The following is a 17,863-nucleotide window of genomic DNA, read 5'->3' as shown; positions in this document are numbered from 1 at the left end:
TGCAAAAAAAGACATCTAGTTTTACCTAAGACAGACATAAATCTATTAATGTAGATAGACAAGAATTACCTAATCAAATAAATTCATAATCTAATATAAAAATATTCTAAGATGACAACATATCATCGATTGTTCGATTAAAATTCAGGCCCGTTTTTATGACGGGCTTGAAAGCTAAACCCGAAAGATTTGACAATCAGGTCCAATCATAATTCTCAAACTAGTCATAGTCATTATCTGTTAGTCTATTCCCACCCCCACTGAGAAAGGGATTGTCCTTTCTTGATTATAAGCTCAACCTAATATCAATTATTGAACAAGAAAATGACAAATAATCTCATGTATTAAGCTAAGCGCAAACTCCGGCAGAAAAAAAATATTTATAAGCAAGTGACTTTTCGGGACCAGTAGTCGAAAACACCATGACAATGAGTTAAAATTTCTAATGTGAAGTAGTTATACTGGTCCTAGTTTCTTAACGTATGAACTCAAAATATTAGTCGAAGTGGAGAAACAAGTTTCAAGTGTGCAAAAATTCAAAGATTTGAATGACGTTTCAAGTACACTGTAAAATTGGCACGTTTGTGAACACTAAAGTTCTCCCTTGTAATAAAAAAGTATTGCAGCAGACCGTGTAAGTAAATATTGTGTTTCGTAGTTTTGCAATGATTTTCAATTTCATCTGCTGACAAAGGTAAAAAAAACAAAAAACAAATAGAGGGTCCACCATTAAAGAGGGGACAAAAAACGTAATGCAAAGGAGTCGAGATAAGGTATCATGTATAGTGAGAAGCTTAATCATTTCTTTATCTCGGACGAAATATTGTGAAGAAAACATTTGGGACTGTCCGATTGGACATTCATGCATATTCACGTGGGTGTGTTACGGCATCAAGGGGGCCATCAGTCTCAAAGGATATCACAAGAAAGTAACATAGGAAATATATGTATGTTGTCCTGTTTACTCATGAAACCTGGAAAATACTGCACATTTATTGTGCTGCCCACTTACACACAACCTTAATAATTATAAGGGGCACAAACTTTACCTTTAGCAGGATTTTCAATTTGTTCGAGTTATAAGCTTTAGCTCGGTTTAAAAATTGATACGAACTTTTCGTCACCGAGGCACTATGAACTTATTGTTTCTAAGAAATGTGGTCAGATAGAAAATTATAATGATCACGAGACTCCACAATATAATTTCTATAATAATTCCTTATTAATGTTCATAGCTGAGTACCCTCTCTTCTATGAATAAATTATGCATACCAAATCGGCAGAACGGACAAACGTTTCCTATAATAAATAAAACTAAAAGTAACAAATTTATTACCAAACATTTAGAGGAAATAGATAGGAACTCCAACATACCATAGTTTATTACTGTCGGAAAATTTCCATTCACAAAATTTGGCAATTGAAAAATCTGATCTATGTGATGACTGTTGGTTTCTCCCGTCCAGTGAATTCCTTCAGCTTTGAAGTTGATAGGGCCAGATCTAAATATATAAACCATAAAAGTATCAAGAAACTTCATGATATAATGAGTTCAACGAATATTAAAGACTAAAAAGAACCAAGAAAAGACTAACCTATTAAAGGCTTTAATGCTATTTGTGCATCCACATCGTGTTTAGATGCCTCCGGTTCAAATTGTTCGATATAAATTCGAACCGTTGCACCGGCAGATCCAGTACCCTACAGAACTTACTCGATTATTTCACCATGAAAAGAGAAAAGGTATATATATAACGAAAAAAAAACAGAAAATAATTTTGCTAAAATAGAGAAAAAAATCAAAGGCAATACACACCGATAACCGAAATATGATCCTCGATCCATCAGTGAATACAAAACGAATGCCTTGCTTGGAAACCACACTTCCATCTACCTGAGGAATTAGAAAGAAAAACAAAAGGAAAAAGCAAATTATGTTACAAACTAAATATTTCTCCACTACACAAGGAAAAAAAGGAAAAAAATATCGGTAAGAAGATTCGACTTACAGGATCTGTGTAGTTGAAGTCATCAGCAAACTGAAGGGTGTAGTTTCCTGCAATAACATAACTCATTCAGCATGAATAGATTTCCTCAGACAAAACAAAAGGGAAAATAATGATAGAGACTTGCCATATACATCGCCTTCCTTGCTTTTAGAAATTATATCTCTAAGATGCTCTACCATTTTATTAGCTCCTTCTGATTCACATTCCTGAACACAATCTCACCGTAGAATTAGGTATTGAAATGGAAGCAACGACATCTACGTGAGACAGAAAGCTAAAAATAAAAAATAAAAATGAAAATTGACAAGGCTTTCCTCATAGTCGTATCTAGAAAAGAAATTTCTCCCATAAGTGGCCCAATGCTCAGTCACAACATCGGCCACAGAAACTAACTTCTCTCCGGCTTTCTTGTCCTTGTTTCTAAATGCAATGATTGACATCCACGCTAAAACGGCCCTGTCAATCAGCAGTATTTGAGTCACTAAAGACCACATTAGTCATTCAACAAAAAAAAATGGGGAGATTTTTAAAATATTCTGCTAAAGAACGTTCACTGATGAATCATTTAATGGATTAGCTAATTAGCACTTCCAGGGTAAGACTAGTAATATAAGTAGTCATGCCAAGTCCTGTATTTCGTCATCTCTACATGATCTTTTCACATTTAAAAGAAGAAAGAAAGAAAATAAACCCTAATGTATGTCATGGCATTAATGATCTGAGCAGCGTTAGTTAGAAGTTCTGCAGATCAACCATGGAATTTCGTATATTATAAGGCCTTGTTTGGTTGCCACAAAAGGATTAGTCAAGATAAGATTGCAATACAATCTGGAAATGGCCAATTGCTTAATTTAACAAGGGGAGGTCCAATACACAATTCCCCAATAAGCCAAGATAACGATGATGAAAGCAATTTTTGGCTTGGCCCGAAAAGTTATCAGGCTAACCAACACCAACTAAGGTCCAGTTATTTAATCAATGATTGACATATCTCCACAACCAAACGAGAACTAAGTGGATAAGGATGTAAATACCATATCCCATCTTTCTCACGGATGTGGTCAGAGCCTGTTCCAAAACTTTCTTCCCCGCAAATTGACAGGTTTCCAGCATCCATTAGATTCCCAAAGAATTTCCAACCAGTGGGCACCTAAAGTAAAAATCTCATTCATAAGATTATGATTTATTAAATGAGTTACAATCGATTACCGATTGTCTAACCTCAAAGAAAGGAAGATTTAACTTCTTAGCCACGCGATCCAGAGCACCACTTGTCGGCATGGATCGAGCCAAACCCTGTTAGATTATATATTCTGGGAAATTTAAGAGTTTTGTGGAGAGGGAAATAAAAAACTTAAAACGAAAAAATATGTTAGATTTTCAAACCTTTGGGCCACTCTTGAAGTATGGAATAGCCTCTTCTGCATTGGCAGCAATGATTGCCACAGAATCTGAAGGAGTAACAAAAAATCCTTTCCCAAGAACCATGTTTCTATCACCGTCTCCTGAAGAATGAAAGAAATCAATAACATTAGATGTCTCTTCGGAAGATTCTGCACTTTGAGAAAACTTAGCAGATTTCTTATTTGACACTGGAAGATGTTATATATTATTCACTTATTGCTTGCAACATACAACATAAATATAAAAGGTAAGAAAACAAAGACCTTGCTCTTATGTTTGTTGTCTGTCCTCATAACGACTTTACAACCAGCAAACAGTTATGAGGCAATCACAATAATACGACGTTTTAATGAAGTTTTCACACTCACGAGTATTGTGGGAGCATTAAAATAAGGGTACTGATAATAAATGTTATCAGCTTTGGGGCAGACAATGTTTATCTTTTTTTAACAATAAAACCTGTATATTTAGAGATCCAATTTAATCATAAAAATGCCCTTAGTGATGACAATTTGCACAAAATGGAAGTACATAAAAATGCTTTTGACATAAGCACAGCCAAACATACCATCACTTGCAGCTCCGAAAGCAGGTCCATTGTCTCCGTACATTATCTTGACTAAATCCTCGGCATATCTTTCACAGAGCAAGTAACAACATTGAAAATCAGAGACGCGTAGTTTTGTAATCAAGTGAAATTTAACAGAAGCATCAGTTTTTACGTGAGATTGGGATCTGGATGACCATGTCCAAAATCTTCTAGGGGCACCCCATTTAAAATGGAATCCTGTAAATTGAAAAGTATTTTTATGTGGGAGAACCATTTTATTGGTTTTTTAGTGGTAATGATTAACAAAATTAGCCAGTGAAACATACAGGGCTGGCTCCAAGCTTGTCCACAAAGATTGGTTTAGCATAAGCACCAGTAACAGCATGCATGGCATCAAATACAAACCTAGGAAGAGTATATACCGAATCGTGAGCTTATCACATTGCAATCAAGGAAAACAAAATAAAAGGCACTATCAAGTACAAAGCAATATTCTTGTATACCTGAAATCTGGCCGTGATAGAAGGCTCTTAATAAGTGAAAAATCAAATACGTTCTGCAGAAATTTTGTAAAAGTGTTACTATGAAAGAGCACACAATTACTTAATAAGAACTTTGACACCCTATGTCAGGTGCTTACCTCCATAAGTTCCAAATAATCAGCTACTGGATCAACTACCTCTACACTAAAATTTCCATAGTCTATCAGACCAAGAAGAGATAGATCAACATCAGGAAAGTCCATCATTTTTATTTCAGAGATCTGCATGAAAAAATAGAGATGTCAGAGTGATTAATGTTCAACTGGATACAAAAAGTGTTCTGCTAAAAATTATCAAAACCCAAAATACCAGCAAGATTAACTAAGTATACGCATGATGTATCTGTGGGGAGAATGTCTTTCAGCAGTAGACCTGAAAATCATCACTTGTTCCCTCTTTTAACAAAGAACATCCCAAATAATAATATTTATTGATCTCAAGAGTATGAAAAATTATAAGCAGACTAATGCTCACTTTTTCTTAAGCAAAAAAAAGACTAGACAGTGCTAATGAGTAGAGCTGTATACGAATGGAGTTGAGCCTAACCTAATCAAGATTATTTGAATTTTTTCGAGCTTCGAAAATTGTGTCTTGAGATTGGTTTCTTTGGCAAGTGAGTCGAGGTTGAAAGCAAATTAATCGACTCAAATAAGAATCAAGCTCAAGTATATTGATGCTTCTACACAATTTATCATTTTTTTACTAATTGATCGAGTTTCAGATCTTATCGAACGAAAAACGTGTACTGAAGGTTGGTCATTATATCTATCAAACAGAGCTCAAAGTAGCTTTAGAGACTGATCTCAAGCGTTGATTAGTATGGTTAATTTTTCTAGCTGCTAATGAGTATCAAAACAATGTATCTCCTTAATCCTTGGGGAACAAATATCTATTCTTCGATAAATGTCTGTTATAAGTTAAAATGAACAGAATCTAACCAATCTTGTTTCTTGTCGTTAATGAATTGAATTTTGCTCTAATGGATGAATGAATATATTAAACATAGATACCTCATATTTTGTTAAGGTAAAAAGTGGATGATAGATGCCATGCAAGTAATATCAATAAAAGTGATATGTCAGAAAAGGATTGATTATATAATCAAGGAAATCAACGTAGAATGAGACAGCTCTATGCAAGAATAGATACAGGGCACATACAGAAAGAGTGTTGCCATAAATCTTGTCAGTTATAGACTCGGGTGCAGGTTGGCCACTGCTATAATTGAACTGCAAAAGTGTAAATCAGAAGACTCATTAGTACTAGTAGAATAGTCTCGTCGAGACTACAAGGTGATGCATGATCAAAATGCTAAAAGAATTGTTAGTTTCAACAAGAAACCAAACGTGAAAATGTCAAAGAGGCTTGCGCATAATTATTAGGAGTCTTAAAATACCTTGATACCCCAATCATAATCAGGACCACCAGGATTGTGACTTGCACTCATCACAAAACCACCATTAGCCTGTGTGACAAGAGAAGTAGAAATCGTAAGGTTTACATTGCAGCGCGTATATAAAAATTATAAACAAATTAAAGAATAAAACTTGCCTTTCTCTTCCTTATTACAGCAGAAACAGCTGGTGTAGACATTATTCCATCCCTGCATTCAAAAAATTCAGCTCTCGAGTTATTATCATCTAAAACCCTTGTTTTCAATAAATGCAAAGTTGTTAATGTAGAAAATGAAGAGAGAGTCAGTAGATATGTTGACTGGGTAATTTTTAAATTGGAAATTTTTAACCAGGATTAGAGAACACAGGGTTTGATATGCAGGAGATGGCTTTTGAAAGACTAAAAAACCACTAATATTAACACGTAGATACATTTTCTCTTAATAACAGAAACATAGGAAAACTCGCAAAAATGGTAAGATGAATAACTAACTACATCAACATTTGATTTATCTACATAGAACTAAGAATAATTTAATGAGAGAAACTCACTTGCCAACCAAGATTTTACCAACGCCATTACCAGCTGCAATTTTAATAATTATCTGCATTACGAATTTAGCCGCATCAGCACGGTGAACAAGGAAATAATTGACTACTGAAAGTGTAATCAATCTTAAGTATGAATACCTGTGCAGCTTCCTTGTTGAAATACCTACCATCACCCCCCAAAACTAAAACTCCACCTTTGTAATCCTCTGGTGGCAACGAATCAAATAACGCCTTTGATACACACAAAAACCCCTCATCAGACACAAGAACAAATCATACGCATAACATGTTTTGATACGCTTTATTTATCATAGACCACGAAACTTGCAAATTATGTGCCACTAAATTATTCACTACTTCAGAATCTAAATTTTCGAACCTGGATCCAGTTGGCGAGGTAATTATCTTGCATGAACACTTTCACCTAACAAAATTTAGCCAATCAAACAACAATTCAAGCATCGCTGTTCGCCAAACATGATCAACCAATGTGACAAATCAGTAAAAAAAAAAAAAAAAAAAAAATTAGAGTTTACCTTTTTGCGGAGGCCGCTCGTACCAGTCTTCTGACCCTCAATTGGCTGTGTAGGTACAATCTTAATCTGAAAAAAAAATTAAAATCAACAAACAAACACCGATTTCAAACATGTAGCCAAAACAATTGACACATCACTTCAACATAAGCATACACACAACGAATAAATTTATGCAATTGTGCAAGTAAAAATCGACCTTGAGTTCCGGGGATTGGGCAACGGTGGCGGAAGGAGAACCGGACGCGGAGGCGGCTCTAACCGGAACGGAAGAGAAAGCTGGCGACGCATTGTTGAAGGAAACGTTGGAGAAAAGTGGAATTGGGTTGAGGAAAGAGATTGATTGAATCGGAAGAGAAAAAGCAGAATCACTGGCGCTGTAATTCTTCAACAAGTTCCTCGATGAAAATGATGAAGGCCTCGAGAGTATGGAGTTCAAAGCCATGTTGATACGCAGTCGTTTCGAAATCAATCGATATACTTTCACCTGGTTCTTCGTTTTCTCAGTTCTAGTCTGAAATGCAGACGGTGGTGGTGCGGTGGTGGTGGTGGTGGTGGTGGATTATGGAAGGGCAGAAATCGAGGTTTTTAGAGAGAGAAAGAGGCATATGCTGTGTGCTTTGATTGAAGTTTCAAAGTGTGTAGAGAAAAAATTGGGTGACACGTGTACTATCATAAATTGGGTGACACGTGTACGTACGTGAAGATTGCTTTATCTCTGATTCCTTGAGCTCTATGGTTGGGTTTTCACGTCACCTGTCCCACGTGAACTGATTTTCCTCATTTTCTTCAACTAAATACCACTCTTTACTCTTTAATTCTTTATTTAATTGATTTTTATTTTTTTAATGCAATTCTCTATTCTTAATTTTTTCTTTTTGAATTTTTACATAAATTAATAACTATAATAATACTAAATGGTTTAATCCCACTTTTCACCCTTGGAATTGACCATTTTGGCACTTGCTCCCTTGAAAAGCAATAACAACACTTTGAACCCTCAAAACACAATAAATTATTCATAATGCACTATGAATTGAATAATAAATGATAATTTTACAATGCAATGTGAAATTTTATAATGTCGTGTTTGAGGTGAACCGATTCATATGTGAGTTTAAACCTATAAAAACGAGGTCCGATATAGTATATGAGCTTGAACCAACACAACATCGACTCATATGACCCGATTGTCAGCTCCGTATATAATTGGGTGATTTAAGAAATGTTGGGGGAGTCATATCACCCCACAGAACTCTATCGGAATAACGTATCAAATACATTATTCCGTTAGAGTTAGAGTTTCCAACAATGTTTCAGGGGAGTGATTGTAATTACCGATACTACAGAAACCTTCAAGTTATTTTAGCATACCTCAAAAGTGTAGATGTAATTTACCCTATATAGTTTTTATCATTCACATAATTCAATGATCATCAACATGCATTGCACTTAATTAATCTTCAATTTTGCCACCCTCTTGTACCTAATCAATATACATTCTTTAACTAAACCAAACAAAGAAAAAGCAACCCATCCCCTAAACAAGTAAGAAACAATGTGGAATTTCACTTTAGAATCTAGATTAACTCACAAACTAAATTTTCTTATTTCACTTTTAACCCCTTAGTACTTAGTAGGGACCAAAGTGCAATTTCCCTATCCAATAGAAGAAACCAAAAGGTCCCCACTTTGCCCCCCAAAAGTTTCGGGAATTCCAAATCAGTGAAATCAAATCAAAATTGGGAAAAAAAGGTAAATCGAATCTACGACCGAAATTGGGCCGACCCAACGCGCGTCACACGCACGCGACACCGTCGCTGTGTGCGTGCTGTTTGTCCCGTCACCAGCTCTGTTGCTAATTTTTATTCACACTTTGCCAACTTCAAGAACCCCATACACCATTATTATTATTTTTTATTATTTTTAATATTAATAATAATAATAATAATAATAATATTAATTTCTCTCCCGGTTTTGCATTTCTCAATCCAACAACCCCAAAAGTTGTTTTCCACTATTCGTATTCAATTCGCTAACGACCAACTTTTTCTTCTTTGCGTGAATTTTGTCGCCGATAACTCAAAAAAGTCCACCTTTTTTTTGTTTTTTGCCCCCTCTTCCAAGCTTTGATCGCTGCTCTGCCATGGCTGAAAACCCCATTTCTGGTTCGGTTTTTTTTTTTTTTTTTTTTTTCATATTTTTGCTTTCTGCTTATTTGATTTGTTTGATGCAGTTCAGTTTGGATTGTGTGTATGTGTGTGTGTGTGTGTGTGTAGTTTATTATATGAGATGGGATTTGATTGAAGATCGGGTTTGGTTATATTCTAATGACTGTTTTGAATGTTTATACACGCGTTTGATTTTGTGTGGTTTTGATTCAGAATATGGGGTTTCTTTGATTTGGATTTCATGATTGTTAGTTATAAATCTTGACGAAGAACAGCTTTCTTGGATGATTTTTAAATGTGTAATTTCTGATAGGGCATTTTAGTTTCTAATTTTAGTAGTTAGTGATGTTAATTTCCACTTTCATGGTGAATTGAAGTATTAATTGTCCTTTTTCCTGTTGTTGATTACGCAGAATCAAGAATCGTATTATAGGATTACGCTTTCGTAACTGTTAAACGGGTTTCTGAAATCCGTTAAAATTACGTCAATTATTTGTTTTTTGCCATTCGATAAATTTATGGAAATTACGAGTTCTTGGTTCGTATCTTTCGTCTGGTTTTTGAGTGTTCTACCGAGAAATTTGTCGTCGTTTATTTTCTCCATGCCATTCTTATATGAATTAATTCGACATTTTACAGGTGACTTCAATTCTCTTTCGCTGAACGAAAATGGAGGTTCGGTTGAGGCGGGCCATCTCCCTCTCGTTGTTTGCTTCGGCGAAATGCTGATCGATTTTGTGCCGACAGTTGGCGGAGTTTCGCTCGCTGAAGCTCCTTCCTTCAAGAAAGCGCCAGGTGGCGCCCCTGCTAACGTAGCTGTTTGTATAGCCAAGTTAGGAGGCTCTGCAGCTTTTATCGGAAAGGTAAATTTCATTTTTCAAAATGTTAATTCCGATATCTTCTTGCATTAACCGATAATTATAGTATTTTTTTGAATGCTAGTGTACACATTCAAGATATTGTTGATACTTGTTTATACCGTATTTACGTTGTTTCTGAACTGAACTAGAAAAATAAAAAATCGGAAAAATCAGAAGTGTATGTTCTCTTACATAGGTAGGAAATGACGAATTTGGGCACATGCTAGCCGATACATTGAAAGACAACAAAGTCGATAATTCCGGTGTTCGATTCGACCACAATGCAAGAACTGCATTGGCTTTTGTCACACTCAGAGCAGACGGCGAACGAGAATTCATGTTCTACCGTAACCCTAGTGCCGACATGCTTCTGCACGAGTCTGAACTCGATACAGATCTCATTAAAAAGGTACCAATTTTATTTTTTAATATTTTAATTTTTTTTCCTCCACTTTTTAATGTAATTAGAGAATAATACAGAATTAATCATTTCAGGCTACCATATTTCACTACGGTTCGATCAGTTTGATCGAAGAGCCATGCAAATCGACACATCTTGCTGCAATGGGCATTGCCAAGAATGCGGGTATTTTACTATCTTACGACCCGAATCTGAGATTGGCCTTGTGGCCTTCGGAAGATTCCGCTCGAGAGGGCATCATGTCTGTGTGGGACCAAGCTGATTTTATCAAGGTATATTACACACACACACACACACACAGCCTGTAAAAGAAGTGTTAACCGACGTAAATTAATTAATTATTTTATAATGTAACAGATAAGCGAAGAGGAGATTTCGTTTTTGACCCAAGGTGACGACCCGCAGGATGATGATGTGGTGATGACTAAGCTTTTTCATCCTAATCTTCGTCTTTTGCTCGTGAGTGAAGGGAAAGCTGGCTGCAGATATTACACAAAGGTCTGTTTTTGTGAAATTTTATTTCATTATGCTGACCTTAAAAAATTAAAAATAAAAATAAAAAATTATATTAATTAATTTTGTGGTGCAGAAATTTAAGGGAAGAGTTCCTGGTGTGAAAGTGAAGTCCGTTGACACAACCGGTGCCGGTGATGCATTTACGGGCGCTGTACTTTTCTGTTTAGCATCAGATGTGAATCTTCTTGAGGTATTTCGCTTAATTAGTGTGATTAATGAACTATTATACAAGCTCTAAATTATATGTGTTTATTGTTGTCTAAGTAGTGTGATTATCGAGCTTAATTATATTTTTTATGTAGGACGAGGAAAAGTTGAGAGAGGCTCTTGTGTTTGCAAATGCTTGTGGGGCCCTCACGGTGACTAAGAACGGAGCTATTCCGGCCCTACCTACGAAAGAGGAAGTCGAACAAATTATCGGGCAAGTTTCTGAGTGAGAAGAAACAAATGCAGTAACTATCATTTCATTTCTTGTAGTTATTTTTTTAAAAGAAAATTAATTTCTGTTATTACTTATTAGTAATAGGAAAATAGGGGAGGGGCGAATTCGAACCCGAGAACGTGACCCTAAATAATAAAGGCTGCTTATCGTCTCGATTGATGTATCGGTTCTTGTAGTTGTGAATGAACAATTAACAATACAATCAGCAAAATTTGTCACCATTTTAATGTTTGTTGGATTCTATGCTGAAAAAAAGCTAATTCTGAAGTTTTGATTAAATGACATTTGTTTGATTTTTTTTAAGCATTGCATTTAAATTGACATAAGTTTAATGAATAAGTTTTTGATTAAATTGTATGACATCTTAGATAAAATAATATATGAACTTTCTATTTCATTTTCATTATTTGCTAATCTTTTGACTAAGCTTATAATGTGTTAAAAGAAGCTTATAAGCTCTTTCAAAGTGTTTCGTATTTTTTCTTTTTAAATATCTTAGAAATTCAAAAAAAAAAAAGGTGTTGGAAAGCAAATAATAATTTTTTTGAAAAAATAGTTCTACCTACCTTTTTATTTAAGATCTTATAATGACTAAAAATAGATAATATGATTATTATCCAAACACTTATCAGCTATTTTAAAATAAACTTAGCCAAACCGGTCATAAATCGCCCGATAATCATTGATAGTGATGCTAGACAACTACAAAATTGTTGTTTAGATTAATAAAGTTGAATGAAAATATTTTTCCTATCTAGAAAAAATCTTTAGGTTATTAGAGTTGATTTGCTTCAATAATTATTTTAATTTTGCTAAATTTTAAGTTACTGAATTTTTTTTTTCCGATTGAAATGCTGATATAAAAACTATAGTAAGACTATAAAATTTTCAATTGGATGAGATAAAATAGAAAATGATTTGGGTCAAATGGGTCTTGACGAGACTAATTTTGACTTTTTGAGTGTGGAAAAAGCAAAACGATTTCACCAATAGCGTTTTTAAGCCATTTGTGGATGAAAACACGCAAAACAAAAGAAAGCGTGTTTTTCATAAATAACTTTTTTTCGAGAGGCGCAACCCATCACGTTCTACCACGATATTTCCCCCCTGGTTTTGGCCGGAAATTTCTCCGTCGCTAACAAAGGCACCACCAATTCAGCGGCGGAGAGGAAATTTCACTCAAAAAACAAACGTTTTCACCCCGGCATTTTTAGTGTAAGGCTTGTTTCGTGAAATCAATCATTTTTTTTGTCGGTTCCTCTAAGATTCGGACTCAATTTTCCGAGAAGAATCCTGAGTGCTTTGATCGCTCTGATTATTTTCCTATGGCGACAAATCCGAGCCCGAATCCGAATCCGAACAGCAATGTGGGCTCATTGTTGCTTCCGGAGATCGGGCCTGACGGCCTGGCCCGGGAATCTCCTGCCATCGCGTACACCGAGAAGGTGAGTTGTTTGAATTTCGAATCATGGATTATTTGATGGTTTTAATTTTGAATTTCTGTTTTTTTTTTAACCGGTTGCATTTGGGGTTTCAGATAATTGAGGAAGAGCAGCTTCAGTTGAGGAAGTAAGTTGACTTTCCTCTCTTCCTTTCATTAATTTCTCTATGTTTGATTTTGATTTAGCTGATATTTTGTTGGATTTGATATAACTGCTTTCGTAGTTTGTTTTAGATTGAGTTTTAGCTTAATTGAACGTTTAGATCTCGGATACTCTGATGCATCTTTCCTTCCATAGACTTTAGATTGCGTATAATTGAAGTTACTTCTAGTTAAACAATGTTCAGTAATCAGTAGCATGCCTAAGAAATTATTTATAGTAACGAAAAATAGCAGTTTTGGGAGTTAATCGGTATATCACGTGGCGAGGACAACAGGATTATAAAGTTAAATTAGAAAGAACAATATTCGTTTTTTGGAAGTTCGTTATGTAGTTATATAAATTATATGCTTTGGGAGTAATACTTGATGCTTATTCTTCCTGTATGTGATCAGCAATCTCGATTAAGACTTGATCTGCAAGTAAACTTAGTCAGAAATAGTCGGAAATTTGTTGAAGAAGAAAGTAAGAAAATGCTTAATAAAGGAGGATACGAGCAAATTCAGGAGCTAACATTTGTCCGGAAACCTGTTTTGCTCCTGACATAATAAAATGTCATGATAAGTTGTGAAATTATATGCCTTGTTCATCCACTCAGGTACATCGCAGAAAATTATTCCAAGATTCGAGATGTCGAACGAGAATTAACAAATCTCGATATGGAAATGAAGCTTACTGCTGGTCCAAAAAAAGCTGGTATGTCTTTGCTGTCCAGCATTCGCTATGAATAGCTTCCGAGGAGTCCACCTGAGTATTGTTTTATCTCTTTTCTTACTTTATTAGCACTTGAACACATGCGGAAGAAAATAGAACTGTCAACAGAGAAAATTCATGCTGCTAAGCTGAAAGAAGAACAAGCTAAGAAGGTATTTCTCCTTTTCCTTTAATGGCTGTTCTTGCTGCATTTGTCCAATTTAGAGATACATCTATTATGCATGTGCATAAATGTTACGAATTTTACTCCAATTCTAGTTTGCTGCACCACATTTATTGAACTCAACTCAAGATTTCATGTCTAAACATTCCGTGTTTTATAACTATAATGTGTAAAACTCTTCAATGATATTGTGTTTATGTTTGATCCACTTAGTGTTGATTTTTTGTCAAAAACATGTCGACACTTCGTGAAGTGGATTGAAAACTTTTAAATACAAATTTCAGTTATTATTAGTTTGCAAATATTTTTCAAAATATATGCTTACTGGTAAATTTTCCACATGAAACCAAGTTATTTCACTGGATAATTAGAGAAATATTTTCATTTATGTTACTTCAATTTACTCCTCACTGGTAAATATTTTACTGATCACTAGGCCTGGGAAGCAGCAGCAAAAGCTGTGCAGGATGAGGAAGCTATTAAACAGAAGCTTTGTGAGGATTTGAATAGCCTGGTATTACAAATTTACAGAGATATTTCCTTTTTTTTATTTGTTTCCTTCTATTTTATATTAAACAATTTTCTTTTTTGCAGGTCCATGAAAGCAGCAATACCCAGCTTTCTAGACTGGAGGAATTGAAACGCCGTTTGGAAGCTTTGAACCCGGGCAGATCGTCTGCGAGTGTTCCCTCTGTATGATTTCTGTGGACTCTGTATTATTCCTTTTTTTTAGCATGCAATGATTGAAGATTTATGGTAGAAAAGAGATGGATAAGAATTTCCTTATGCATTCTTGTTAGATCCTGAGGCATATTCATCCTTTTTTAAATAAAAAAATCTTTGGAATCCGAGCAGATTTACGATACAATTTGTTTCTAGGAGCATGATGACATAATCAGTAGTCTTTTGCAATTGTTTGGTGAAGTTCAGATTGATATCAGTTTACTGGTTTTTGCAGTCTTTGATATTTATATAGCGAACCAATAGGAAATTCCATGTTTATCATGGATGGATGAAATCCCATCATAATAGTTTATTCCAAAATTTTATTTAAATGTAACTGAGATAATTGAAGACATCGACAACTCGGAAATAATTGAAGATGAATACCGTAAACCGACTCATAATTTGAACTTTTTCGTGCATTATATGGTTTTCTTTTTTATTACATAAGTCAATATTTCCATCTGTTCATTAAAAACCAGATGATCCAAACATGGCTCTGTACGAATTTAGTATCTAAGCAATTCTGATCAAGATTTTCCCTAACTACCAGGATTACCCGAATCAACAATTTTAGGCCTTGTCTAATAATACCAGTATACGTGATTCATTGCATTCTAGATTGTGCATCCACCTCTTTACCTAATAAATAATGGTAACGACTAACAATAGATGATATATTGCTCATTCTGATTTACATACAACGAGTTTGTTCATATTTGCTAATTTGCCAAACAATTAAACAAAAACGAGTAAAACCCTCTAGAGAGTCATTATTCACCTTGAGAAAATTTACGACTTTGACCTAATTACCGTGTTTCTAGGATGTGAATCAAAGACAGCAACCAGCTACTATACCTCAAGATTCATCGTCTTCTTCAGTCACAAGTACATCCGAACCAGCACAAGTAGCAAAGGGAACTGTATCTAGTGAAGGTAACTCTGCCATAAATGGACAGAATCAATCGAATTCTACCGATGGGAAGAAGAAAGGTTCAATTCAAGGAAGAGTACGCGGTATTGGAGCAGTGCCTAAGGGTAGAGGCCCCGCGCCACCTGGCTGGACTGGTGCTGGCTTTGATGTCGATGGTAGAGGTTAAGATCACCGTTTTTATTTTCATTATTATTATCTTCCTCTTGTTCAATTTTGTTCATTATTTTGTTGGATAAAATCGTAATTTCTCATCTCTGATCATCCGGGCTTAACTAAGTCCGTTAAATTCACCATAAACTTATATGTAACAGAACAAATGAAACTTATAGACCGTGGGGTATTAGATGCATCTAGCGGTTTATTGCTGTGTATTTCGACGTGTTTTTTTTTTCTTTTTTCGAGAAGTGGCTGTATAATTAAAGCAAAAGATCAGGTGAATGAATAGGTGATGGGTGAAAATCCCACCAAGTCTTTTGAAAAAAGTCTTGCATGTTTTTAAACTGTTTTTTTTTTTTTCAGTAGTAGAATTGTCCAGTGAAATCTGCTGCAGTTGTGTACAGTTTCTGGGGAAAAAATTAAATAAAGGGCTGATTTGTGTACCATACTTGGAGTTTTTTTATTGTGGCATCAGCATGTGCAGATCAACTAGTCTGTTTCCAAATTGAATTCTGTTTTTCAATTTATTGAACTTGTAGTTTCTGCACTTTTACTGATCAGTTGTCAATTAATTAAGTGGTGCCAAAACTGTTGAGCTCCTGGGATTGATGTACTTGCCAAATAGTTTTCTAGAATATTGAATTATATAAATGATATATAAATGTTTTTATTTTTTTTATTTTGCTTCACAATAATGTTGGCTATTCGAGAAATAAATATCAAATAAATCACCTCACTAACAGTTTCGCCCAAGCTGTTCGTTGAAATGATCATTCAGTATGCCAAAAAAAAAAAAAAAGAATAAAAAATTTCCGCGCATTGGTTAGCAAGTTCCTTCGAAGTAGAGTGAATTGCGAATTGCACCGTGAAAACTAAATTAAATGACAAAGCTTCTATTTTCTTTCAAACTTAGAAAAACTTACAACAAATTGTGGTATGTATTCTATAAGAATTTAAAAAAACTAATGGAAAAAAAAAAAACTCCTCATATGAAACAGGTAAACCATCAAAATGTAATTCACCCCATAAAATATATGAAACTTTAGCAAGTAACTTTTTTGTGAATTAAATTTTCACCATTTACCCCCCACCCCCTACAACTAATTATATCCCATCAAAACATAGTTGCAGAAAAAAGATAGTAGTATCATTAAATTGAGGTGCAGTAAGAGAAACAACTTCTTGGATTTCCTTATGGTCATTAATTATTGAGCCATAACCAACTGATTTTTTTTTTTCCTTTATGACAATTTTTTTTATTACTATTATTATTATTATTATTATTATTAATTATTATATATTGTTGTTACCATGTGCTCCAATTTCAAATTGATTGTATGGTATTTACTTCCGCATGTGCAAATTTCCCATCTTAATATCTGTTGTACAAACCAGCACATTCGTCACTAATTTGAATTCACAAATTCAATTTTGATTCCATATATATTAAGCCAACCCACAACGGTGTCGTTTTATGCAATAAACAAATAATAAATACTGAGTTGTAGGACCAGTTCTGTAAGTATGGTCCTTCTGAAAAATAATAATAACAATTAAAATTCAATTTAATAATTAAAATCCAATTTTATGTTTTCATAATACATTAATAACGAACAACTTTTATCTTCATCGGCAGTCAACACATGTTATGTCTTGTGTAATGGTCCACATATATAACACACTGAATTGAACTGACATCCAAAAATGATAAATTTTTGAAAAAATATAATTATAGTTTAACATATTTTAACTTAGTTGTGCAATATAATTATACTTTTAAATTTTTAATTGGTCTTCCTTCCACTTGATGGAACTAGTATTGCGAATAGCCGCGGCCAAAATTGTATTTTTAATTTAATAAATTAAATTGAAAAAGAATATGGGTAGAGAAATATCTTATTGACATTATTCTTCATGGCTCCTCTTCAAATAAATTAAATCATGTGCTTATTGAATATATTCTCTTCTTTTGAACTTGTTTTGATCTGACATGTTACTGTTTGAAAACACACACAATACACACACACATATATATATATATATATATATATATATATATATATATATATATATATATATATAGAGAGAGAGAGAGAGAGAGAGAGAGAGAGAGTAATATAATGCTGGAATCGCTGCAGAAGTTGGTGTCTGGTCGGCTTATCTGCAATTTCAAAAGTT

The 17,863-nt window shown here is 34.4% G+C and overlaps 3 protein-coding genes across 3 annotated transcripts; 2 read left to right on the top strand and 1 right to left on the bottom strand.

The window, feature by feature from the left end:
• Positions 1-1,191: 1,191 nt before the first annotated feature.
• Positions 1,192-7,751, bottom strand: PGM (phosphoglucomutase). The gene is made up of 22 exons (XM_088819654.1): positions 7,184-7,751; positions 6,988-7,053; positions 6,831-6,875; positions 6,590-6,682; positions 6,452-6,504; positions 6,057-6,108; positions 5,902-5,970; positions 5,666-5,734; positions 4,604-4,726; positions 4,467-4,519; positions 4,290-4,368; positions 4,136-4,200; positions 3,982-4,049; positions 3,396-3,514; positions 3,231-3,305; positions 3,044-3,159; positions 2,326-2,465; positions 2,134-2,217; positions 2,010-2,056; positions 1,817-1,894; positions 1,596-1,701; positions 1,192-1,502 (listed from the first exon to the last, which is right to left on the bottom strand). The coding sequence occupies exons 1-22, from the start codon at positions 7,427-7,429 to the stop codon at positions 1,435-1,437; spliced, it is 1,914 nt and encodes a 637-aa protein (XP_088675780.1). The 5' UTR covers positions 7,430-7,751; the 3' UTR covers positions 1,192-1,434.
• Positions 7,752-8,945: 1,194 nt separating this feature from the next.
• On the top strand, positions 8,946-11,673 carry LOC105977964 (pfkB-like carbohydrate kinase family protein). Its single transcript, XM_013003366.2, has 7 exons — positions 8,946-9,152; positions 9,795-10,018; positions 10,212-10,424; positions 10,511-10,708; positions 10,794-10,934; positions 11,026-11,142; positions 11,255-11,673. The coding sequence occupies exons 1-7, from the start codon at positions 9,131-9,133 to the stop codon at positions 11,387-11,389; spliced, it is 1,050 nt and encodes a 349-aa protein (XP_012858820.1). The 5' UTR covers positions 8,946-9,130; the 3' UTR covers positions 11,390-11,673.
• Positions 11,674-12,394: 721 nt separating this feature from the next.
• Positions 12,395-15,900, top strand: LOC105977925 (junctophilin-like protein). Its single transcript, XM_013003323.2, has 7 exons — positions 12,395-12,839; positions 12,932-12,963; positions 13,594-13,691; positions 13,779-13,861; positions 14,309-14,386; positions 14,467-14,565; positions 15,420-15,900. The coding sequence occupies exons 1-7, from the start codon at positions 12,720-12,722 to the stop codon at positions 15,693-15,695; spliced, it is 786 nt and encodes a 261-aa protein (XP_012858777.2). The 5' UTR covers positions 12,395-12,719; the 3' UTR covers positions 15,696-15,900.
• Positions 15,901-17,863: the final 1,963 nt, after the last annotated feature.

The sequence above is a fragment of the Erythranthe guttata genome, chromosome 6, assembly GCF_056151865.1.
Source record: "Erythranthe guttata isolate IM_541 chromosome 6, IM_541, whole genome shotgun sequence".
NCBI lineage: Eukaryota > Viridiplantae > Streptophyta > Magnoliopsida > Lamiales > Phrymaceae > Erythranthe > Erythranthe guttata.
This window is presented reverse-complemented; position numbering and strand designations above follow the sequence as displayed.